We start from the raw sequence: 25,863 nt of genomic DNA, 5'->3' as shown, positions 1-25,863 counted from the left end.
AGCTAGAGATGAGGGAAAGTAAATACAATAGCACCTGAACTCACTAGAAATTAAGTACCTGCTGTCATATGTGAATAAATGTTCCAGTCCTGTTCATTTTGAAGGTTTAAAAAGGTTGTTTCATATTTCTAGCAGAAAAAAAAAAAAAAAAATCTATTTCAAGTACTAGCATAAACTGACTACCAATGTTTTTAAGATATTATTGTACAATGTGTGACACATGCTGCTCCAACAAAAACTGCGGACATTTTAAAATTCACTTTAACTTTCCCTGTTCTCTCAACCCTTCCCTTCCCCTCCCCCTCTGTCAATGATCAGCTGCAAATCACCCTACCATAAAATAAGGATTGAAGTAACACAGCACCAAGTTCTCTCACTCATACCTGCTCATCACATACCATTCAGTCCAGAGAACTATAGAAAGGCCAACTGGGTAGCTCCAAGACATAAGATTATGTTGACCTCACAATAGCAGCAAACATTTACAAAAGTCTCGTTGGTTTATTTACTGATGTGCTTCTTAATGTACTACCCAAGTTTCTTCATGTGTGGCAGAAGGGAGAATAAAATCCTGCCTCCCCAAACTAGAAGAGGTCTGATAGTAACTGCTACCGGCCCTTGCTGCACCTGGCAGAGACAATATGTCTGGGAATCCAGGCAAAAGAACTGAAGTAAAATAAGCAGACCTGGGAAAAGGAGAAGTGAGCTGGAGGTTGTGCAATCATTGACAGATGCAAATAGTCCCCTGACCTCTCCAAATTTTCCCTCACAGAAAGATTATATGTAATCAGCTTAACTTAAAAATCAAAATACAGTGCTTTTACTGCAGAGTGGCAGTCTCTGCMCATAGGCTCACACCAAAACAAGTAGCTAAGGGCAACAAAACCCATTTCATTATCTTAGTCCCAATCCGAGTGTAATTAAGCTCTAACAAACAAGATGGGAGAATCACTATGAAATCATCTTTGGCCTTTACCCAGCGTGAAAAGCGGTGGCTGGAAGTGTTGGAGAGAGAGGCTGTACACTCTTACTGGCCGAGCAGGCTTTGCTTCAACTGCTTCTCCTCTCTTTATCAGACATGATAGCCTTTGTCCATCCTTCTTCAAAGCAGAATAGCTGATCAGATAGAGCACAGAAATGTGTCATACATTTGCAATAGAACAAGTTTTCCATCCTCCAGATCCTGTTAATGCTGTACTACAATGGCATACCTTTGCCCTTCTAATCCTCTCCAACAGTTCACAATAAATAAATAAATAAATAAAATGCACCAACTGCTGCTGAAATCTCCTGAACACAGAATAATCTCATTTACCAGTTATGTAAAATGAAAAACAAGAGCTAGTCCTGTATTTAGTTCTTTCTGCATCAATTTAAGTATCGAGTATTTCATCACTTGATTTGTTGTTTATGAAAGCAAAGGGTCTCTATCAAGGCTAAAACACTTGTAACTGCCGCTAACAGGCTGTCTCTCACAAGTCTGAAAGTCATACACTGTCTCAGTGCTATGTTAGCACTGGAAGGTGAAAGCTGCTCAGGCAAGTTCCCTCCTCTAATTCTGCCTTGTGCGTTTAACTGACTCAGTTCAGGGTCTTCCCCTGACTGAAATGTAGCTTTGTTCTAAGGTGTTTAGAGGTGCACTATCAAATGAAGAAAAAAAAAAAAAAAAAAAAAAAAAAAAAAAAAAAAAACATAATCTTGTTGATAACATGAAACCTTATCCAAAGCTCCAACTCAGGCTCTGAAAGAAAGATCACCATTAAAAGAAAAAAAATAAAAGATCTTACTGAAATTACCAGAGGGATATGAAACAGGTCAGATGAAACAGAATAACCACCAAATAACTGACCTTACAGCGCTCACAGTGGAACTACAGTAACTGACCCATTGCAAATGCAAAGGAAAGCAAGTCAGCTTAAATCACCATAAAAGCCATCTGTCACAGGCTAAGTACTTGCATATCACCACTTACCATGGATCACCTGACTAGAAGAAACTTGTTAAGCTAGGAAAGCTTAATCGCTAATCATTTATATACACAAACTTTTCTGAAAAATAATTTGAAAGCCATGTAAGGCACTTCTACACTAATGTCAGACAGTGTCCCTCCACACCACACCTAAAATTGAAGTCTCAAAGCTTTCCCTTCTAACTAGAGGACAGAGTAGAACTCCATAAGCCCTGCAAAAGCTGTTTAAGACTCCTGCTCTACTTTACAATTTAACAACAAAACAGACTCCAGGTGACCATTTGTACTTGATGTTCAAATCAGCACAACCTGCAGCTGCAAGTGTGTCAAGTTAAACTCCTAAGTCTGCCTAACATCTATCCCTGCTGTCAAAATGTACCTTTTATTTTTGACAGAACTGACTTCTCTTGGCAAGTCCTGACAGCTGAACACTGCTCCTGAGTGTCTAAATACTGTAGAACTTACAGTGGAGGAACCTGCATTATGTCCCCTGTGAACTTTTGCAGCACATTTTCAAGATCTCCTTTTGTTATCTTATCTGCAGAAAGAAAACAATAAGCATGTTAGTATTGATTATTCATATGGCACTAATGACATTAATCACACTCTGCAAACAGATACAAAGAAGAGGTCCTTCTGCTTTGAATTTCAATTCAGTGAAGAATGCCACAAGAAAGAACAGAATGTAGGCAGGAGCATGAGCTATTGCAAAGAAGAATAGAACAAACTGTCCAAGGTGATTAAGACAGTTTGGACACTTTCAAAAGGGCAGAAATTTCCACATATACAATTGTTATGCAATTTCTCTCACTTTGGACTGTAAATTCATTTTTCTGGGAATTACATACAACTACAAAAGTTGTCCTATTCTCATTTTTAAAAGAATAAAATGCTTATCTAACCTTGGAATTTTCTCTTTAAGAGTACCTAACTGCAAGGGAAAGATACACAGGTTATTAGAGAACAAAAGCATGATTGTTTGTGATTATTCTAGTAAAGACTGCATCTGTAACAGCACATCCAATTTCCCTAGCTTCCAAATATCTAACCTGCAGATGCTCACAAAAGTATTGTTACATATTAAGTATGGCTATTTTATTGAAGAAAATCTTTAAAGAAGAACATCTATATTATGCAATCTACTCTTCAGAGCACACACAGACACACCTCCCCCTTTATCAGAAGGCTGTAACACTTAGGAAGATTGTGTTGGTCCCTTGAAATGTTAATTCAATAGAGATGACATTCATTCCTCAACTTATTAGGAAGCACAAGCATATGGAGCTGTAATCACAATGCATTTCTATGATTACCTAGTTCTTGACTAGTTACAGTTCTCATAAATTGTATTCAGTCAGCATTACTCTACTGAAGTCAACAGCACCCTGCAACATAAAACTTACTGACTCTTTATTATATTTTACTTGAAGTAATCCTTTACTTGAAGCTCTCAAAAAGCATGTGTACCTCTTGCTGCAAGTAAAAAGGAAGAGGTTCTTCCACTGCAACTTTTGAAGACAGCACACTTTGCAATCTCAACAGCAGATGCTGTCTCTAGCCCTGTCTGTTTCTAGAAGTGTCATTAACAGCAAGCTCACAAGGCTCATAAATCTATCATGGATGCTGAGAAAGAACAGTGCACAGCAGAATACAGAAAAGATATGCCAAAAATCTTTCATACAGTAAGTCTGGAACTTCTTCTGAATAGCCTCTTGAACAGTTCTCTCAGTCTTGCTGTGCGTATTACTTTAGTTTAGCAAGGTGTCACATGGCAAAACGTTAGTGTGACTCTACTCCATGTTTGAGACCCTGTTAAGCTTCCTGCAAGACTGTAGAATTCAGTATCTAAGTATGCATGCCATTTGGGGTTGTCTTTCAGCTTTCACTCTATCCGTATTATGGCATTAACTGAGACATTTGAGTTCAGTTCTGCTTAGATCTCACTCCCCTGATTTAGAGGTTAACATGAAAAGATGTAAGTAGCTTCTAAGGTTAGTTATATTCACTCAGGCAATCTCTATTTAAGGGGGGGGTGAAGTGAAGTATGATATATTAAACCATTAACAAAGTTGTGTGACATTATCATAGTAAATATATATAGATGAGTTTAAGATCTAGAATAAATCACATTGTCTTCTGTGATCTCATGGATCAAACTGACTACTATTAAATTCTGAAAACATGCCTTTTTTTCCTCCAGCATATGCACTGCCTTTGCATTATAGGCTGCATTTGAGGGATTCTGCTCTTTCCCAGAGCACAGAATTTGGTAGAGTTTTTATTCAGCTCTCAGTCAGACAAGAATGCCTATCCCAAACAGTTTCACTAGGTCTACATTGCATATTTGGCCCAGGCCTCAGCCCAGACTTCTGGCTCTGCAGGGTGCATGGCTTGCATTGTGAACTAGTTCCTTTTCTTTGCTGCCTTTCAGTTCCCACTGCCATCACATCCATACTTTCAGGTGGGAGAGAATTCAAATCTGTCCAAAAGAACCAGCTCCCTTCTAGCCTTAGGCCCAGAGGTCTCAAGCCTGCCTGGCTGAAGGTCTGGGTTTAGTAGGTTAACAGCTTGTTTAGTCAAGAAGTTTAGAACAGCATTTGGACTCAATCCTCCACAAAGCATAAGATATAAACACACCCACAAATGCTAGTTAGTGCTAATAGTTCCAAAGCTTTCTCTCCCAATTTGACTCCCCTTCTCCACTCCCTGAGAATATAAAAAGTAGGGAGGTTTCCGTACAAAAGCTCTGTCACAGATCTTTATTGCCCTTGCTACCAAAAGACAGCCTACTTCTCCTAATCCCTATTGCAAATATCAACTATCATATATATCCTCACCTGCTATATCACAAAGCAGATGTCCTTCTAGGGAAGGCTCGGGAGAAAGCCACCCAGTTTCACAATAATTCCATGGACGAGGACTGTCTAGGTTTGGCCTGCTGGGTAAACACACCCAATCCCAAAATGCTCTTTCATCCTATAACTCATCAGTCAGATAGCCCTAGCTTAGAACAAAATTATTACACATGCTCTGTTTACACACTATTCGGAATACATAGAATTCCGCAATGTTTTCTAAAACTCTTCCTAAACGCTTAGAGCAACAGTGGAATTATCTGATATCTGCACAGGCTAGGTTTCTTCCAGTGCACCATTTCTTATGATTCTCTCAGTAACCCAATACACTCAAAACATCTGGTCCAATGCTTCCAAGAACATCCAGAACAAGCCTACTAGCTTCTCACATGAAAATTTTCCAAAGACATTTGTGTGTCTCAACATGGACAATTGTTGACCTATTTTCCTACTACAAACATAAAAGCTAAATAAAGTTAATGAACTGAAAGGTGTCAGTTGTGCCATGACCTCAAGAAGCCTCCATTAAAAGTGATAGTGCCCCATGCTTGTTAACCAACTATACCAGAAGAGAACAGAAGATCACAAGAATTATCCATGACAGTTTTGCAGAACCATAGCAGCTGACCTCAAGAGAGTATGCTGCAGCATAAACTATTTGCAAATAGAGGCATAGAATATTGAAATGAGTACATCATTTTTTTCAATTATTCAGGTGCTCTATTATAACATGCATTATTTCAGCATAATCAGCAGAGGCCTAGAGAAAATCCTCATGAATTCTCTTCTCCATGCCTGGATTCAGCCTATAAACAGCTTGGAAAAAATTGTTTTCAGAATGCATGTTCCTGTACATAGTTACAGAAGGGCTACAAATTTTAAACAGTGTTCTCCAGAAAGTGTTAGAGGAACGCTAAACCATAGCTGCTTCCAAAGTCATCATCCATTCCAACAGTCCACAAGCAGTATGAAATCACAAGCTAGTTTCATGTGGAAAAGTAAGTTCTTCCTCTGCCAAGACACAAAAACTATCAAAAATTTGGGAGAAGTTAATGACAAGTAGCCCTCTTCAACACATCCTTTCATTACAAGTAACTTACTGCATACACAATAATTTGTTTTCCAAACGGCTGTCTAGAGATGCCTTGAGGACTAAAATATAATACTGTCTTGCAGTTCATCTAACAAGCAATTTTTGCGGACACTTTCCTATCAGGATCCAATGAGGTTGTTCAGGAAGAAACTTTAAATACCTGGAAAACTGTATTCATGCCCTTTCCCTGCACTAAGGCTCATATCCAGATTCTGCTGGCACTACAGGATTCTGTGTTCCTTAGCAGATGCTCAGCATCTCCAAGGATCCTTTTAGGTGTCAAAGGAAAGCTCAAATTCAGCTCAAACATCTGCTGTGTATATTCTTGGTACTTTAGAGTACCAATTAAAACTAGTGATAGGAGGGTCACAAGAGAACCATGCAGAAATTCAAGTTGTTTTGGAGAAGACTGGAAATATTTGCATTGTTAGAAGATGAGGATGAAAGGAAACACGAAGAAAAAGAGAACATGTGCTATTTTTTGAAAAAAAAGAATGACTGATTTGTACCAATATGGAAAGCCACAGAGGCCAACCCCATCAGCACTTCTTTTAGCAGTCAGTTTCAGCAAAAAGGAAGCTTTGTCCCCCACCCATTGCACTGCTCTGGCAATGCCAGCACTCCTCTTTGATGAGACTGCATGATGAACTAGATCATGTAATTGATCTCAGTTTAAAAGACTCAGTTCAAAAGCAGGGGTTATTTAATCCAAATTAGTTCCCCAAGCTTGCTTGCCATAGTGCCACAAAAAGCCATACCACTGTATAAGAAGAGCTGGCATAGAGGAGGTTACAAGAGCTGCCACTGAAAGAAATGCTTATGAAAACTACTGTTAATTCTCTCTGCAGTAAGCAACATAAAAGTCAAAAAAATAAGACCAGAGGTTCAGAAATAGTTAAAAAAAAAATCTGATAATGGCTACTGTATCTACTTGAAATGATATTTCACAGTTTATTCACAAATATTGTAAAATGAACTGTCAGTGCAGCAGAGCAACAGCATTATATTTTCTGGGAGGTATATACAATACCAGGGAATGACCATCAAGTGTGGGGGCTATTAGAAACACTGGTATCATGCAGATGGCCAGTCCTTCAAAAGCTTAGAGAGACTTGTAAAGTGATCTTGAAATAGAAACAACTGAACAAAAATATCTGAATAACATCATGCAGTAAATACAATTTAGAATGATCCATCAAGTTAAAGGAGAAGAGAAACTTGTACTTTCACACTTGCATGCCACGTGCAAAGAGAAAGACTGCAAAAGAAAGGAGATGGGGGGGTGGAAATAACCTCAACAGTCCAGACTACCTTGTAGCACTTTTTATAATAAAAAGAGATAAATTATTTCAAGTGCCTATTGCTAGGTATCACAAGCAGTACCGGACCTGTAAGAGTTGCTAAGCAACCAGTTACTTGCTACCTTTATTCCCCCCAGCTTGTGAAAGAACCAATGGCAAATAGATTTGTTGTGTTCCTAATTAGTCCTACATTGTTTCTAAGATACTCTTGGGAGTCTTTAAGTCAGCTCTGAATATACTGTGAAATGTCCATTCTGATAAAGCCACAGCTAGGATTAGTTCTGAAGTGTTAAACCCTTACATTATGCTCTGTGGGCTAGAAAGGTTCATTTATTAAAGTTACTAGAACACAGCCTGCAAGCCAAGAGCAAAAGTTGGTAGGTGAATATTTGTAGAGAGTAGTTTGTCAGTCTCATTTTCTGTTGAGTAATTTCTAGTTAAAGGGACATCCTGGAGGGAACACTTCAGTGTTTTATCCCTCCATTGGTCTTGAAGGGTGTCACTAAAAGAACACTGTACACAGAAAGAGAAAAAATTTACTGGACAGAGCAAGCCATTTGTCAGCCTATCAAATATATCGAGTTATACAGTCCTGCCCAATTCTATTTTCTCTCTCCTAATCTTGTGCCTGTTTTATTTTTCTCAATAGAAGTGAACATTTGCATTAGACCTAATTACATAAAGCTGGACTCAATTAGGTGAGCACTGAAGTTGAAGATGAAATAATCTTAGTTTGATTTGACATTTAAATTTATATCACAGAGTCCAAAACATTTCTTCTTTTCTACAATGAAGACCACTTATTGCCTTCAAATTAAATCAGATATAAAGACCAACTTTCTGTTACCATAAGGTTTTTCTTCAGTTATTCTTCCTGTAGCATCTAACGTATCAGTAGCTTTGCCCAGTCGTCCAATGGCAGTGTACTTCTGAAAAGGAAAAAGAAGAGATCAGTGACAAAGTCTTCAAATATTTTTTTTAAAAAGGCTGCAGATCAGTAATAACTTCAAATGAGATCATGAAGAATACTATATGAATAGCCAAGCCATCAACTTTGGATATGCAAAAGTAAAGATAAGGAACTCTGAAGGAATTAAATCCAGCATTACATGGGCCTACAATTTCAATTTTAGAAACCCCAGAAAGAGACAACACAGTATTTAAGTTTTACTACAAATGCATCAATACAACAAAGAAAAAAGAGAGTGGCAAAATCAAAGCATCTGTGGGCTGTGATATGCTGTTGTTTAAGCAAGGCACATAGAATGCCTTTCATGCAGTTTTTCTGTTTCTTCACAATTGAAGAAGAAGAGAGAAAGATTAAGAAATTCACCTGTGAAAGTAAAACATCCACTTCCAAGGCAAAGCATAACATTTCAGTCATGAAACGTAGTGACATGCAAGAGCCCAAAGCAGAAATCTGATATCTGGTGAGGACACTGATTAACAAAACCAGTGTGTGCTACCGCATCACACCTCTGCTGGCTACAGGTTCTCAAAATATTTCTGTTCCAGAGTCTCTCTAAAGAGTTCTTTCCTAAAAAATTCTCCAGAATATGTATTTGTAGCTTGCAAGAAGGAATTAACCTGTTCCCAGGCTAGTAGCTCTTTTCCTTACTGCTTTTCACATTATGGCATTCTTTTCCACATTTTCACCTTAAGTATTACCAGACTGAGGGCATGATCCAGAATCTGCCGGACCTGCCCCATGTCCTCCACTGGGTAGCCAACACAATGAAATTCCCTCTGTAACACGAGTTTGGGAGTGGTTTGGAGATACCTTCAGATATTAAAATCTGCAGTTTGATCTGCTGCCTATCCCAGATTTCATTCAGCCCTATAGCAAGTCCAAGGGTCTTCAATGTAAAACATTTCAGTTCCCTAGGAAAGAAAAAAAATGAAGGTGTTCCAAATGCCTAGTTCCCAGTAAGGATCCAATGAATTTACTCCCAACTAAGACAATATAAATCTGAACTATGACATAAAAGGATGCACCTTCTATAAGTTGGTTGACCAAATTCTAATAGACTACATCCATATAGATGTAAGTAGTAGCATCCTTTTTGATCTACTCACCAAGTATGAATAAGCTCAAGTAATAACAGCGTAGGCATATAAATCACATTCTACAAAATGGGACTAAGACAAGTCTTGATTTTGTTCGGTGTGACAACCGACCAGCTTGGATGCATTTCTTCAAGCAGCTGCCGTGAAATGAAAGCAGCAGAAATAATCAAACAAAAGGCAAAAGAAGTTGAGTGCAGACTTCAATACATTAAAAAAAAAAAAAAAAAAAAAAAAAAGGATATTCTTTGGTTATCACATTAAGACTCCAGTTTTCCCAAACACTGCAGAGGCAGTGTTTAGGAAAACTGTCTCTACATGCAAAACTAAAAACTGTCTCTACATGCAAAACTAACCTTTGTAAAGTTAATCCTTTAGATTTACATATTTTGGAATGTATGGAAAAAAATGCAAGAAAGAATGGATGAAGGCTCCACCACAACAAATATCTAAATCACTCTTAATGTATATTAATTGCTTTTAGGATCCTAAAATTGCTTGCTTTAAGATATTTTTAACGATCTAATTCATAATATTTAATAGTCCAACTAGAAATAGACAGTATTCAACAACTTTGCTAGAGATGAAAGAAACACCTGAGCAAATCTTACTAATTCTAATACACTCAATGATCTTAAATTTGTTAAAACTTCAAACTTGCCAATTTCAAACTTGAAACCTCTTGAAATCAGAGGTTTCTAAAGAGAAGTGCTGACACTACTTTAGTGTGGGTATATATAGATACATAAAACTAAATTGTATATAGTTTATATATATATATATATATAAAATTCTAATTGTGGCTATCTTGCTTGAGGGGAGCTGTTAAAATAACATATTATGCTTGACCTCCCAGCAATGCAAGGATACCTCAACACATTCGTCTATATGTAAACAACTGTATGGGCTGCACAATGCAATGTTGAACTGACTTTCCCTTTCATTTCTGCAAAAAGGACATAGCCATGTAACATGTAAAAAGAGCATCCTTAAAAACTAGTCACAAATTTCCTGCTACTTAAAGGAGCCTTTATAAAGTCAAAGAGGACAACAAAATAGGACTCAAGCAAGAAATACAATAATCCACAGAGTAAAAAGCAAAGAAAGCCAGGAAATAAAGAATTACAGTTGGTTTATGATCAGCCACTGAAGTGCCCTTGCGTATCTACAATTATGTATCAAAATTCTTATTAGCCATGTGCATCCCATGTTCAGCACATGGGATGTGTACAAGATAAGATGACAGCCCACATTTCATGATGTTCTTATTCTGTTTGTGGCAAAATTAAAAATCATTTCTCCTTAAGACTCTAGCTTACACTGCCCTCAGAAGCACCCAATGGATTCTCAGTCATCTAATAAGTCTTTGTTGACCTTTCCTCACTTCTGTTGGCACTCACTCACTTCTTCCAGTTTTACAAAAATGCATCTAGTGGCATTCTTCCCATACTCTCAAATTGCAAATCACTGCAGAAATACAGACAGCACCTGCTCTCAACTATGCCGACTTCAATCCACTCAGAACATGGAACAAAAAAAGCAAGGCAGTAGGTACTGCAGGTAGTGGAAAAGCCTAACAAATTCAGGCTGACAGAAAATGTTCCAATATCAGCAGCTCATCAGAGCACTCTCCCAACAGCCTGCTGTGTTTATGCCCCTCTACTCATCTCAAGGGACCAGGACCCAAACCACTTAAAGGATTACAACCAGCACCTCAGTTTTCCTATGGAATTCCACAACATGCAATTGTAACCCATTAAAAGCTAAGGTCAAGCATTCCCAGTAACGTCTCGTATTCACTGCACTGTTGTACACTTCTAGCCGTCTTCCAAATGGTCCCAAAGCATAGTCCCATAATTGTTAGAACAGAACAGTTCTCAGAACTATCTATCCTGCATTAGGGAATGTCTATCTATCCCTGCTGTCTAGAAAGTCATTCTCTTGATGTTACAGCAAGTGGAACAAAAGGTAGCAATGTGATCAGAAGCCTTCAAAGATAATCAACTCTTTCATTCACATAAATGAGGAGACAGCCTTAAGAAGATGTTTTACAGTGACAAATCACTGCACTCTGATCAGTAAGATAATGTGAAAACTCTTGTCGTCTGGTCTGAAGCGCATGGTGGATGCAACCTCCACAACAAAGAGATGGGGAAGTGCTCTGGTAATCATACACTTGGTGGCTACCATACCTGAGACCAGGAAGACACAGACCATAAAAGCCAGTACTAGAGACAGGCAAATGGGACTACAGGAACCCCCTAAGAAACAAACTGCACACACCCTAATAAATCTGAAAGACTCTGTGAAAAGGAATTTTGTTTTAGAGTCTCAACCACAGGGCACAGTCAAATATCATCTCAAACAATAAACCACATGATCATTATAATAATGTTTTAGTAGGAGAATTACCATCATTTGGCCTTTTGGTTTCAAACCCAATTTAAGAGAAATCTTAATACTAACTGAGATGAGAGGGAAAGCAGATAAGTAAGAGAAAGAGAGAGGAACAGACAAACTTGACCAGTATACATACGTAACTGTGGGAGGAACAGGAAGAAACCTCTCTCATGAGAGGGATTCTACACTAAGCATAGCTATCAGCTGCACAACCCACCCAGGCAGCCTCCTAGTAGCTAAAGACCCTGGGCTGTCTGCCAGGTATGTCTGCACCACTTACCAGCACAAATGCCAGACAGACCATGGAAAAGAACTCCTCAGTTTAAATCACTAATATATCAAAGTTTTATTTGGAAAGAAGCCAGAGACCTGAAATCTTAAATTATAAGCTTTTTCAAACATGGAAAACGAACACTTAAGAAGAGCTAGTCAAAGACACAACTAATTAAGAAATAGTCATTAGTAGCTGTCAGGAAGATTATATGATTGCTCCCATTGCAAGAACTTCCCAGAAAATCAAGCCCTCTGGACGAGGCAGTTCATAAGAGTTCGTGGAGGACGACCCGTCTTCTAACCAGAGCAACAAATGAACACAGAATCTTGGGAGCAAATAAAGGCTACAGTCCCCTGTGCAAGAGATTGAAAGCAAAGAAAGAGAAACTATAGTTGATAGAAAGTCAGCTTATGTAAACTGATGTCCATATATCCCTGACAAATTTAGGAAAAAAAAAAAAAAAAAAAAAAAAAAAAAAAGAAAGTTCTCCAGGGACCTGAAAGAAATCAGAGTGAGCACACAGCAGGCTAGCACAGATTAGAATTGGTGCTCCTGTGCCTAACCATTCAATTTGTATGCTTGTATGCTTGATGCAAGCAGTTATATTTCTGTAGACTTGGGACATTGAAATCATGAACTGACCTTAAACTCTCAGTTTTAAAATGGCATCCAGTTTTTGTGCAAAGTTTTCTAAAGCACAGCTAACATGCTCTGGATTTGGTATTTACATAACTTAACCTATTTGCTATTCCAGAACATTAGCAACTACCAATGGATTCCAGCAGGTTAATCATCTGCCAAAATAAGAGGAAGACAAATAAGCTAGAAGGGAGAGTATTTTCCAAAAGAAAAGGCTCCCACAAATCAACTTCCAATATGTAAGGCAAAGAGTCATGATCTCTTAGAAGCAAATTACAAAAAGGCAAAATTAAAGATTGTAAATTGAGGGTGGGGAAAGAGTGTTTTATGATAGATTAAGCTGAAAATTAACAAACACCAGATGTGTCATTTTAATATACAGATACATTACAACTTCTCTTCTCTATAACTCATTGTTCTTCCAAGAGAAAAAGCTGACTTTGTGCTAGGTCTGCACTAAATTTTATTTACTGCTAGATGTAGTAATTGTACTGTCACTGCTGAAGAACTAGCTGATCTTTACTCGTGGACTAACAAGATTTTCCGCCCTCGTATGTCAGCCTCATATTTAAAAGTTTGAACATATAAAGTGACTAGATTTTTGATGTGAAGGACTAGAACCACCTGTCACAGGGGAGCCCAAAAGATAGCTTAACTGGAATAAGAGAAGCTTTCAGACATTAGCTAAAAATTACAGGTAGTTTGAATTCTGGTGTTGATGGGAGGGGAGGAAAGGAGAGAAGAGAAAAAAAATCCCAACAGTAACACTAGATTCCCGATTGCACTTAGGCCATGTGTCATAAACACTATGCAGGCTCACAACATCCAAGAGTGACTGCAAGCTACTGTGCTGGTAAAAAGCCTCTTTATTCAAATCTTCAGGATGCTTGCCTTCTATGGAGACCTACAGCACTCAAAATCCCTCAGACTAGGTATTAAATAGAGGTATTTCCTCTACAGCTTCTATGCCTGTTTCCTCATTCTGTGCTCTGGCACCCATGCCACAGATTATACAGCAGACACCTAGAAAAGCCTCTTCAGCTCCTATTTGCAAAACTGAATTTTAAATAAATTGATATGCCTTTGCCTAGAAATACAAGAAATCCCTCCAGAGAGAATAAGACATTATACACATATACAAATTCATACATACATAAAATTGAAAGAAAGCCTGTAGCTGAACTCAAAGACACTGCTAACACTAAGATGCGGAACATTCTAAAAGGCAGTGATAAGAGCACATCCAAACTGCTAGAAAAGAGCACTAGAGAAAACAATGCAAAATGAATATGTTAAATCTGTTAACAGGTTTTTGTATCTGTGTGCATGCATCTGTGCCATTTCTTTATTAGAAAAAATAAAAACACCTCAGCATTGCAGCCTTTTTTCTTTTTGAATAGATGCAGGAGAACTGTATATGTAGCACAGACATATACAACTATAGAAAGGCCAAGAGAATAAAGGGAGAAACTGACCTCATAAATGGAAGAACAGAGAAATCTTAGTAGACCACACTCTTAAAATAGTCTACATGTCCTGAAGAAAGAGCTTATGCAGCACAATAAGTGCGGTCTCCTCAAGATTTTCAATACTTTTTTAAAAAAGTCTGAATATTAATAGAGCATGAAGACAAGCTATTAATAGATTAGGCCTCTGGGGTTAGCATGAAAGGGACTTGAGTAATACACAGCTTATTAAGCCAGCTTATTAATGGTACTGTAGCAGGCAAGTTTATATCTGTTCTATTTAACTGCTACTCTTCTACAACTTTGTGGGGTACTGGGTAGAGCAGGAAAAAAGCTAGATATTCTTATCAGCCTCTTCTGCTTTTATGATTTGTTATAAAAAAAATCAGATTAAAAATATACATCATATGTTTTTAATTGAGTAGTACGTGAACTTGAAGACAACAGTATGTACAAATATAAGGGGCCACAGAAGACCATTAATCTAGCTACCACTTCAGCCCTTCCCAATTTCTGCATCCTCCATTGTGCAGGTTTAACATTCTCTCAGAGCACCTTGTTTGTACAGACACTACTTCAAGTTTTGGTAACACCTTCCACATTCTCAAAGCGCATTAAAAACAACGTAATTCATACAGTTTCCCAGCATTCCTTTTACGCATTTTCCTCATGACAAAAAAAAAAAAAAAAAAAAAAAAAAAAAAAAAAGGAGAAAGACCATATTTTCACAAACCAACACTGATTTCTGGTGAGTATCTTCCAACGTTCAGGGAAGAAGTAATTCACCGTCAGTAATGTAAACTAATGCAGACAGGATAAAGAACAACGCTAACTTTACATAAGCAGTGATGGTCTCTGAGCCAGCCACTGCTGCTAAGGAAAGTGGTCTTAGAATTCTAATAGGAAGTTCCGGTTCTGCAAAAGCTTTCTCATGCCTCAGCAGTGGTCAAAAAGCAGATAGGATTAGTGGTAGGCACTTGGATACAGCTGTTATGGACTAAAAAATGAGTATGAGAAGATTTATACATAGAGATAACACATTTCATGTAAGACTTCTTATATTTTTGCACATATAACAATTACCATACGACAGAGGAGTAGAAACCTGTCCTTTACCTGTATTTCAGAAACATACTACTTCATTGAGTGCACCAAATGGTAAATAACAGGTGAAATTAAGTAATCACGATATGTTAGGAGCATCTAAGAGCTGAAACACATCCATCTGCCTGTGGATTAATACCTCTCAAAAAAAACAAAAAAAACCAAAAAAAACAAAAAACAATCACTCCATCCCTGATCTGTCAGTCCTGTTCCTCAAGAAAAACCTATAAAGCACTTTTCAAAACAAACCTGCAAACTAAAATTCGTAATTCCACTGGGTTCAGAAAAACACCTGGACTCAAATACATTGGATTTATGGCACACTATAATCTTACCTCATACTAACCCCCACCATCTACAGTGTATAATCTACCAGGCTTTCTTTTCCCTAGGAGGTAAGGTTCTCTCTTTCTTTCCTCTCCCACCTCCCTTGTAAAGGAAACAATTCCTCTATGTTTGAACATAGGCAGAGTAATGACATTTTGTGCAGCAACACTCCATTTTGCTTAAAAGAGCAGGGCACAAATTGCACTCTTTCTTACCTCTCCCATCTCAATACAAATTAAGAAATTCAGTCAAACCCTTCGTTATTGTGGATGGGACCACAAGCAAAGAGGCGTGAGAATGTAGGGAAAAAGAAAAAAAAAGAGGATCCCCTCCCCCCCCAATAAAACAGGATGACAAACAAGAGAAGATGTTGCAGTTGAAAATTTTCTTAGTGAAAGTAATAAAGAGCAAACAATGCAGTTTTAGTTGAATTTCTCCAAGACAGTCACATGTGATAACAGTACTATTTGGAAGCAAAAGCCCAACGAAAAACACTGGTAAACATAAGAAAGATGGGAAGTGAAGAATCATCAAGCACGCAACAGCAACTCTGATTGCCTTCTGACTTGAAGCCTGGCCAGCAAAGTTGTGACCCAGAACCTTGTTACCCCACATAGAAGTTGCACTGTTTTCTTGCTATTTAATCAAGTAATAAAACTCAGCCCATCTGACACCTTGGGTCTTGGAGTCTTACCTATTATTATTGCCAACCTACCCATAATTGTCAGTATACTACCTTCACAAGTATTTAATAATTTTTCTTTCAGAAATGGTCTAAATAGTATCTACTTCACTAAACTCTAAACAAACCAGAAATTACATTTAGCTTTAAAATCCATGGCTTCTATTTTAGACCTGAGAAAGGTCTTACATATCCAAAAACCTGTCTAATTTTTCTTTACTATACCAGTTAGTCCAATAATTGCATTACCTGTACCCACACCGTGTCCTGCCAAGAAAGTGTTTAGAAGTATCAGAATGAGAAAGAAAAACAGAACACGTTACTACGTACTATACGAATAAGCAGTCCAGGTTTTACCATTTCCAAAGGAATATAAGATAAGAGCTCAGTTGCTGATACTGGGAAAAAAATTTAGTATGAAAAGTAAGAGTACACTTAAGAGTACTTAAGTAAGAGTACATAATGAATCCTTCAAAAAAAGTCAAGGCTTCAGTTTTCTTACGCTCATAATTCAAACGTATGAACTAGAGTACAGACTCTTTTTGAAATCCATTTTAAAAATGAAGGAGACTTAAATGATTTCCCTGTGAAATACCACCTATACCACTACATGTACACATTAATGCACACAGACACAAATGTTCTCTAATTATTTCTAAATTCTGGGCTGCTTTTAATTATATCTAGGAGAAGAAGAGAGTTCCCAGAGATACTGAGCTCTTATAAACCTCCCAAAAATGAACAGAGAGGAAATAAATCTATTACAGCTTCCACTAAGAAAAAGGCTTTATATGAAACCCAGCCGTATGACCGGACACCAAAGGGTCCACATGGGGTAGCAGTTAACAAGCTGTAAATAGAGTCACAGGAAAAGACTTCATTGGTTCTGCTCTTTAAAAGAAAGAGCTAGATGTTCTTTTTAACGCATTATTAATTCATTGAACTCACTGCCAAAAGATGGAAGCTAAAGACTTAGAATTCAAAAAATTAATTCATGGAGAAAGCTACCAACTCTTATGCTTGAGAAGCTAAGCAATATATACTAAAGGCTAATCTCTTAGGACAATAAGATAATCACAGTAGGTAAAGAAACAGGCGACCAAAAGAAGCTTATTTCTGCAGTAGCTGCTGCCAACACTTTAGAGAAACAGTTCTGCAGTACACTCATCCAATCATGCTGCAACAAGTAACTTACAGGTCTATTAGAAATTTTCATGTTAAAAGTGATGTCGAACCAATTACTTCTGAAGCATGCCCTATTTTCACGGGATACAAGAGTAACTTCAGCAAGCTGAGATCTGATCACTGAACTCGTATCCCTTTCCTATTCCAGATTCACAGGAACTCAGTTTTTCCCAATTTTAATGAATCTAAGTTGTTATATTATCAAGTCACTTCTGTTGTATTTTTTTTTTTCCTGTCCGTACTATCTTTTTATCTCTAATGCTCAGAATGATTTGGACTTTGGATTTTATTCTGTCCAGTGGTGTTTTTTCCTGAGTGTTTCATTCTGGAGAAGCCACAACTTCTGAGATCAAAAATTTCTATTTAACTAGTCCCTGACCAAGTTTGTGCAAACAACGCAAAATACTTGGACAAATCCCCACAAGCCACCGAGCTTCTGAGTTTCAGATTAAGAGCAGATCACAACAAGAGGTTGCATCCTCAAATAAAAACAAAACACTCGAGCTTTCAGCTCATGAGGAGCCAGTGATTTTGAGTGCAAGTTGAGATGGCTAAGTTCTGGTCTCATTCACACAAACGAAACTCTTGGGGTGAACCTAGATGTTACATCACTGAAAAAACTGCAAATTAAATATGGAACTAGAGTCTGAAATTTTCAATTACACTGTCTTATCCCAGCCAGAAGTAAAGACTGTATGTGTTGGAAGACATCTCCTCCCAATGGAAAGCATCAGAATAATGAAGAATTTCATTGCTTACTGCTAGTCCTTTTTCCTTTCTCTGATGAGTCCCTGATCTTTTCCCTCAGTTTCAACATTACAACACATACTGACAGGTAAGATCTGAAAACAAGATTATCACTTTGGAAACTGTGCTAATAGCCAGCAATCTTTAACTCATTTGCCTGAAAACATCATTTTTACATTGTGTTTCAGACAGACTAGTCCACCCACAAGCCTTAGTCCTTCAGAATCAATTTATCATGATAAAAATTGGACTGCCTTCATCATACTCATTTCACTGGTGAAGCAGGAAATATTCTACCACCTTTATTTTGCAAGCACAAGAAGACAGGATTTCCCTCAAAATAATGCAGTGCAAGAAGTTCAAGAACAAAAATCTCAGAATGCAAGAAAAGTGGTTCTACTACAGAGCATGTACTAAATGCTCAGCATTTACATTATAGATCCAAGAGGATTCAGCATTCTCCCCCTCACTTGGAACCTTTGAAAAAAAATAAAGTAAACAAACAAAACCTAAGCCAGCTTTGCACATATTTTTATTTCTGTATAAATATTAAGAATTCCATAAGAAATTTGGAACACTGAGTAGGTATTGCCCTTGGCAGTACATTCAATTTGTTTTGAGTTAATCCATAAGGAGGTCAAACCAGTGGAACACCAGTGGAGAATGAGACTCAGTGTGAAAGAGTAAAATCTCTGTAAAATGTTTGTAAGTTGCAAATCAAGTGATGATGTTTAGAGTTGCCACACAGAGTCAGAAAAGTTTCACACAACGTTTGGGCAAAATTCAAGAATAGTCCAATCTCTGGCAGAGCCACCATATGGAGTTTACTTCAGCAACATACGTTTTGGCCACTCAGCATAGCACTGCTGCCAACAATGATAGACTGAACTATTTCTTTACAAAATATGCTCCCATAATCAAAAAGTAGATTCTAACCAGAGAAGCTCATCCAGTTCAGTCAAATCTTTAGAGCAGTAAACAGAGGAAATACATCGCACTCCTTAGCTTACATTTCATCATCCACATCGGTAAAAAGATGCAATAAGAGTCTAAATTCCTAGCACATTGCATGGGATGCAAAAAAAACTCTTCAATGCTATTTAGACAGTCATGGATTTATCAATATCAGATCTCTCACAATATTACAAGACTGTTGTCAGCGTGGTCAAAAACCAAAAACAAAGGCAGATACTTAACGCATTTCAGCATCTCAAGTTAAAGTCTCTAATTTATCAAAGTATAAATACAAAATAGGAAAGCAGAGAGAGACAAGCTCCAAATGAAAGCTCATGACTGCCATATCATCTGGCACTGATGTGCCACCTCAGAGTGCTCTGACATAAAGTACATGCAAGAACTGCAGTGGAAGAGCTGATATACCTTTGCTCACCTCACTGAATCATGTGCCCACAGCCTACACCAAACTTAGGTCAGGTGAGAGATGATGGATCTTGCTGAGGTAGCTTACCTATTGCCCTCCCACTGTATTTCTCCTGTGTTCCCATCCCTTGTCTCTCAGCAGCAGCTGTAAGCCTGAGCTACCTGGTCACAAAGTCTGACCAGATATGACTCACTGGCTGCTGGACTTCCCAATAAAGTYACCAAGGAGCTGTGCACTTTCCCTTCAGTCAAAGGGTAGAAAGTATTTCCTCCATCATAGTTGTTTCTACTGTGAACATCAGCCTACAAGAAACCTGAAATGCTTCTGGTGTTATGTTTAAAAAGGAAAAAAAAAAATGAAAAGTCTTTCCGTAATTGAAAAGGTCTTAGAAGGAAGATGACAGGTGGTAGGAAGTCAGCACTTCCAGAAGTAGTGAAGGGCTAAAAGAATCATTTCCTAACGAGGGCTGCCGCAGCCCATTCTTGGCAAGTACGGGAAGGAACACACACACATCAATGTGATGCAAGTTCAATCCAACTTTATTCCTTTGTCTACCTAATTTATATATCTTTTCTAACAAGCTCATGTATCAACACGCCTCGCAAAGCATTTCTATTGGTTGTCTAATATTGTCCAAGCGCATCTACTCAGTTTCTAATTGGCTGTTGTGTTGACTCCCCTTGTGAGTGATCACATTGCTTATCTGTTGTGTTAACTCCCTTTCTGGATGCGTATCCTGTGAGTAATTACAGGCGCCTGCTTATCTTTTCTTCTTTAGCCTTTTGTCTTCAAAAGAATTCCTTCTTTGAGCAGCTTGTTGCTTACTTCAGCTCTTTATAATCCTGCAAGATAGCCAGGGCCCCGACAGAGGGCAGCTAACTTCACCTCTAGAGCTGAAGAGCAGCACCTCTCTCCTCTCAGAATTCAGCCACAGTCTTCTCACAGAGACAATACTGGCCTGGTTTAGGCAGCTGTCTTATGAAAAACTCAAGAGGATATTGAAGGAGATGGAAGTATCAGCTAAGCCAAGGACAGAAGAACTCTCCATCTGCAAGATTTTACTTGCAGAGGAAGAATCAACACTTGTGGATTATTCTTGGAGTACACATGCTTATTTGTGCATGCAATATCTACAATCTTGAGTGCAGTCATCTGTCAAGGTATGCTTTTGCTAGTGCAACTAGCAAAAAGCAGCAATGAGTAAGATTCCTATCCTTCAGGGCTCTGATCTGGATAGCCCTATGTAGCCACAGAACTTTTGTTACCTTCAGCTTCCTACATGTGCCTGTTCATGTCTTTGTAGAGCATTGGCCTAGGTGAGCCAMAAACTGGAACAATCCCAACATGAAGCATTCTAAGAAGTAACTCTTAAGACATCAAAGCATTTAAGAGAAAAGGAATGAAATATAAAATAAAATAGAATAAAATAGAAATTCTCTTTATTAACATTCTGTAGGAATTCCAAAACAACAAAAAAATTCAAATGGACAGCCTAGATGTAAAAGTCTTAATATCTTAATATCAAATATATATATGTATATATATACACACACACTAAATATGCTGGATCTCTGAGATACTCTTATGATAATGCAACTCTATTTAAAGAAATGGAAAAAAACACTAATATAACACTAGTTTTGCATTTCTTACCTTGGAACCTGCCAGTATAGCTCTCAGCATTTTTGTTCCTTTTCCAATACCAACCACTGCAAGACAGAAAGAAATGTCACAGTATTCCACTTTAAAACCAGCTTTGCAATGCCCTTATTCAACATCAATCACTACTAAATAGTAAGCTAATCAGAAATACTGCCTTTGATGGTCTGCTAGCATATGAAGAGGGTCAATGCTTATGAGAAAAATATTCTGATACTCAAACACAAGATTAGCAAAAGAAAAAAGTCTAAAGCAGAAGATACAGCTATTGTTAAAATGCTAGATTTATTTTCCTTTTAACCAAAAAAAAAAAATAGATAGTGCAATTAACCTTGTCTGCTATGATGAAGGCCTTGGCTCAGTAGTAACAAATCTAGCCTTCACTGTAAGTAAATAGCCCATTTAAAGGTTATTAGTGGCCAAGAGTAATACAAACAAGATAGCATCATGAAATAGTTTCAGGGTCATAGCAAGAAAGCAAAAGTCACAAGGTCCCACTGTCTCCAGCAAAGACCTTTTATAATCAAACCCTCCTATTAATATGTACGTACAGATCATTTCTTTTYAATCTTAAAGTAGCATTCTGCAAAGCAACAGTTAGCTTTTCATATAAGAAGCAGAAAAAAAACCCAGATTTTTCTTTAAAGCATTTCACAACAAGATGTTTTCCTTGAATTACTTTTTCCATTGATTTCTTCCACACACAACAATCAGAAGGCCCTGATTCAACATCAGAACAACAGTAGGAGGAGGAAGACAGGAAACAATGAAAAGTCAGATATACTATCACTATATACATTTGTGAGAACTTATCACCATGCTAGTAATTCATTATAGAGTTCTCCATCATGTCACACAGAAGAGAGATAGCACTAATGAGAAATGAAGAAGTGATTATGAAATTATTTTACTATCAAGATAATACAGGGTTGCCTTTACCTTTGCTGAATTTTGGAAAGAAATTACTTTCACGTACAAAATATGGAATACATAATAGCTCATGCCCTTGATTTCAGTAAAATTACAGGGGATCAAGGGAGCTTGTGGGAATCAGCTTTGTGTTAACCAGGAACCCATACTAAAAGCATCAAATCAGATATGAATCCTTAGACATATTTATTCTTCACAAACACTTGTGCTCTAATACTAACGCTTCTTAATTTTTCCTCTGACACTAAGTAGACCTTTTCTTACTTTATATATCTCCTGCTCCCTTAGGGTTTCTACACTCATACAGTGTCCTTGTGCTTTCACTTTTGTGCACCTTTAGTTCAGCCTGTTCTTGTCATATTCAGCAGCTAGTAAAGGGCAGCAACAAGACTGAAAAAAGGGATATGAGCACACTGATGAAACTTTACAGTCAAGCACTTTCCCTACAACAGGATGACATCACTGACACTTGAACATAAATGGTGAGCTGAAATTGCTGGAATGCCAAGAGATTCATTGGAATAATTTTAAAGAGATATTGAATGCTTTTGTGAACAAGACACTAACAATTTTCCCTGTTAACCATTAGCTTGTGTAGCATGTGTGCTATTGAAAGATCTAAACTAATCTTGCTAGGCTACAGAACACACAGTTTAATTTAATATTACATTTCTAATCTGCCAGTCTCTAAAATGCTTCTTGAATAGCATTTTCTACTTGTCTTACATAATAGCTGCTTCAGTTTCAAAGGAGTTACCATCATTCACTTATGTCTGCCTTTTTATAAATGGTTTCAGAATGTCCTCAGGCAGAGGACTCCCAGCATGGGAAATTACCTTATGAAAGGAAGGCTGGAGAATGTATCACACACATTACAGATATATGCTTTTTCTCAAAAACAAGATCAAACACTAACTTTCAATTTTGATATTTTTTCACCTGTTCTTTTACTATGGAGACATAGTTCATTACTGCCATACCAAAACAACAAAAAGTTTACATTTCAAATTACACAGCAAGAAACATGTTACTAAACTAGAGCCACAGTCCTAAGCTGATATTAAAAAAAGAAACTCATTCAGACTTGATCTGTTTCTTGCTTCTGCTATGGAAGACAACAGTAAGAAGTAGAACTCTCAGCCCCCATCGCCTTCCAAATACAACAGAAGCTACAGGTGGGCAAAGACAAAAGACCTTGCCTCTCAGATCTGGTAGTCATTCCAGGCTCCCTGCAAATCACCGCAGGGCTACCACACGCCATTCAAAACCTGGCCTCTGCCACAGATTACTGACCTCTGTCTCCAAGATCCTTCCTCATCTACACTTGCTGTATAAGTAGATAAAGAAATATACAACCGTATCATCAGATAAAAAGTACTGTATTTGCAGTACACTTTGTTCATGTGMATTATTTAATATTAAGTCTTGCTAGTGTACAAAGTTACAGATTTGCATGAATAACTTCAATATATTAAATTGGGAAACAGCAGTAAAGATCGAGAAAGAACACTCAGAAGTTTTCAACAAATATGTATTTTTATTATGCTATTGTGTATGAGGAAAGAAAGCTTTCTACATCACCACCCTACGCTAAGAAGCAGCACACTCATTTTCTGAATAGCTTGTTTCTATTAAGTCCTCCTCATTACTTTATCTGAGCCTTACGAAATTTAAGTAAATTCCCCTTCCCACTTCTCTTCAGTTTTGTCCTTTCCAATTTAGCTACCATTGATTTTTCTCTGTATTTTACAGGGCAGTGAAATGAAACATCCTGTGCATTTTTGGATCAATCCATAGCATATCAAGGTGATGCACTTTTCTGTCTTCACCAAGCACTCCAAGCTTATGTACTTTTTCTCGTGTCACAGGGACTGGCCTTGGAGACTGCTAGATATAAGAAAACAGTAGGAGAAGCAATTAAAAAGCATGAATGATTTTTCTTTTCCTCTGGATCAATGCTGTTGACTTCCCACAACAAGTAGTAGCATGTTCAATGGGAACATCTGTGTAAAAGAAAAATGTCCACTTCAGCAATACGCAGTATTCTCTGGTGAGTGGCCACACAGTTCAGGAAATTGGAAGAGCCAGTACTTACTTCTAACCTACAAAGGTTACATTTTACAAAATGCACAGGTGGTAGAGAAAGACCAACATATGTGCCTCTACTAGCAACAGTCTAAGCAAATAACATTTTTCCTTTGAAATGTAGCACTCCCAGAGAAGTCATTACATCAAAGCTCGAGGGATCTACTCCCAGTGCATATTCACAAAGGTCCCTGCTGTCTTTCAGTACCAAAAAAATTATTCCATTACTAAAAAATTATTACTATTTCTTTCAGTCAAGCAGAGCAACAAAGCTAGAAATTACAGTTTGCTTTAATCCTACGTTACTCATCAACAAAACTATCGGTGATGATGTGTGATATGGGCCAATTATCAGGCCCACAGCTGTTTTTTCACCAATTTTCTGAGGCAATTCAGAAGTTAGAATAACTCGTTATACAAGATTCTTTATTTTCATGTAGACAATTCACAGTTTATTTGAGGAAGTGGGTAAAAACTCCCCTTCTATTCAGCTACATGTTACATAGCATGTAAGAGTATACACAGGGGAAGCTTATCCACAACTACTCTTCTCCACTAAACCTTCCTTCCTTCATAGCCTGCCACATGCATCCCAAGTCATTCTTCCACCTCTGACTTCACATAAGCACAAAAATGTTTGCTGAGGTCATCTTTCTATGACTGCGTTTATGTTTTTCATTACCCAGAACTCCTGTAGCTGCACTGTCCAAAGTTCCACCATGTCCAATTTTCAAAATCTGTTTCTTTCTTTTGTTCCTATTTGTTTGCACACCAGCTTCTGCAAATAGAAGGGGAAAAGAGGCATTACAGGACAACCTTAGAACACAGAAAAAATAGCATGCATTTTCATGTTGTTAAAAGACATAAAAATAAATCATTTAAGCCATGAATTAGTAGCATTGAAATAGCTGTACTGAGTAAGACCAATGATTCACCTGGACCCATTCCCAAACCTCAAACAATCTTCAAAATTATTATCTATATGAAAATAGCAATTGCTGCTTAATTATTGATACTAAATAGGAGAAATACTCCAAGTCTCCTTTCCCATTTCTGAAGTTTTATAATATCACTGTATTATCTCTTTGTTATGCTTTTCACTGGGGATGTTTTCCCAATGCCACATTAGGGAATGGGACCTTATCCTGCCAAGACACTGCCTCTTCTGTACAACATGGAACTGAAGTCAGTGCCTGTCCACCTCGGCAGCTACAGAGCARGCCAGCTTAAATGAGCAACCACCAGTCGGAAAGCCTATGGTTTCACTCCACCAGCCAGTGCCCAAAAGCCGTATTGGATAGTCAAGTCCCCACATCTGTTATAGAGAGAGTCTGGACAGGTTCTTCCATATCTGTGCAATGATCAAACATTTTTCCCTAGTATCTGACAACCTTGGCTTCCTTTATTTCAGACGGACACCTTTAGCACACTGCGCCCAGCACTTCCAAACCTGTTGGAGCACCGAGTTCTCCACTTGTTTAGGGACAGACAGACAGACAGAAGGAAAAGCAGCGAACAGCGGCGGAGCTGGAAGCGGGGGTCGCGCGGCTCCCCGGCAGTTACCCGCGGGGCAGGGCCGCCCTGCGGGGGCCGCAGCGAGGGCACGTCTCGCCCCGCTCCACGCGGGGCTCCCACCACGCCTTCCGCCTTGGGGGGCGGCGGGACAAGCCGCCCGCCCCAGAAGCGGGCGGCGAGGCGACCC

General features: G+C 38.1%; 1 protein-coding gene across 2 annotated transcripts in view; it reads right to left on the bottom strand.

Moving 5' to 3' along the window:
* Positions 1 to 25,863, bottom strand: part of TRUB1 (TruB pseudouridine synthase family member 1) — a 28,590-nt gene that overhangs the window by 2,179 nt on the left and 548 nt on the right. For both annotated transcript variants that reach the window (XM_085319072.1, XM_085319071.1), the window contains exons 2-6: positions 24,844 to 24,939; positions 21,141 to 21,196; positions 8,066 to 8,147; positions 2,435 to 2,507; positions 977 to 1,116 (exon numbers count right to left, since the gene is read on the bottom strand). In XM_085319072.1, coding sequence (XP_085175198.1) covers positions 977 to 1,116; positions 2,435 to 2,507; positions 8,066 to 8,147; positions 21,141 to 21,196; positions 24,844 to 24,939 — 447 coding nt within the window. The remainder of the gene's footprint in view (positions 1 to 976; positions 1,117 to 2,434; positions 2,508 to 8,065; positions 8,148 to 21,140; positions 21,197 to 24,843; positions 24,940 to 25,863) is intronic.

The sequence above is a fragment of the Rhea americana genome, unplaced genomic scaffold (genome assembly GCF_003343005.1).
Source record: "Rhea americana isolate MKP2758 unplaced genomic scaffold, rheAme1 scaffold_57, whole genome shotgun sequence".
NCBI lineage: Eukaryota > Metazoa > Chordata > Aves > Rheiformes > Rheidae > Rhea > Rhea americana.
This window is presented reverse-complemented; position numbering and strand designations above follow the sequence as displayed.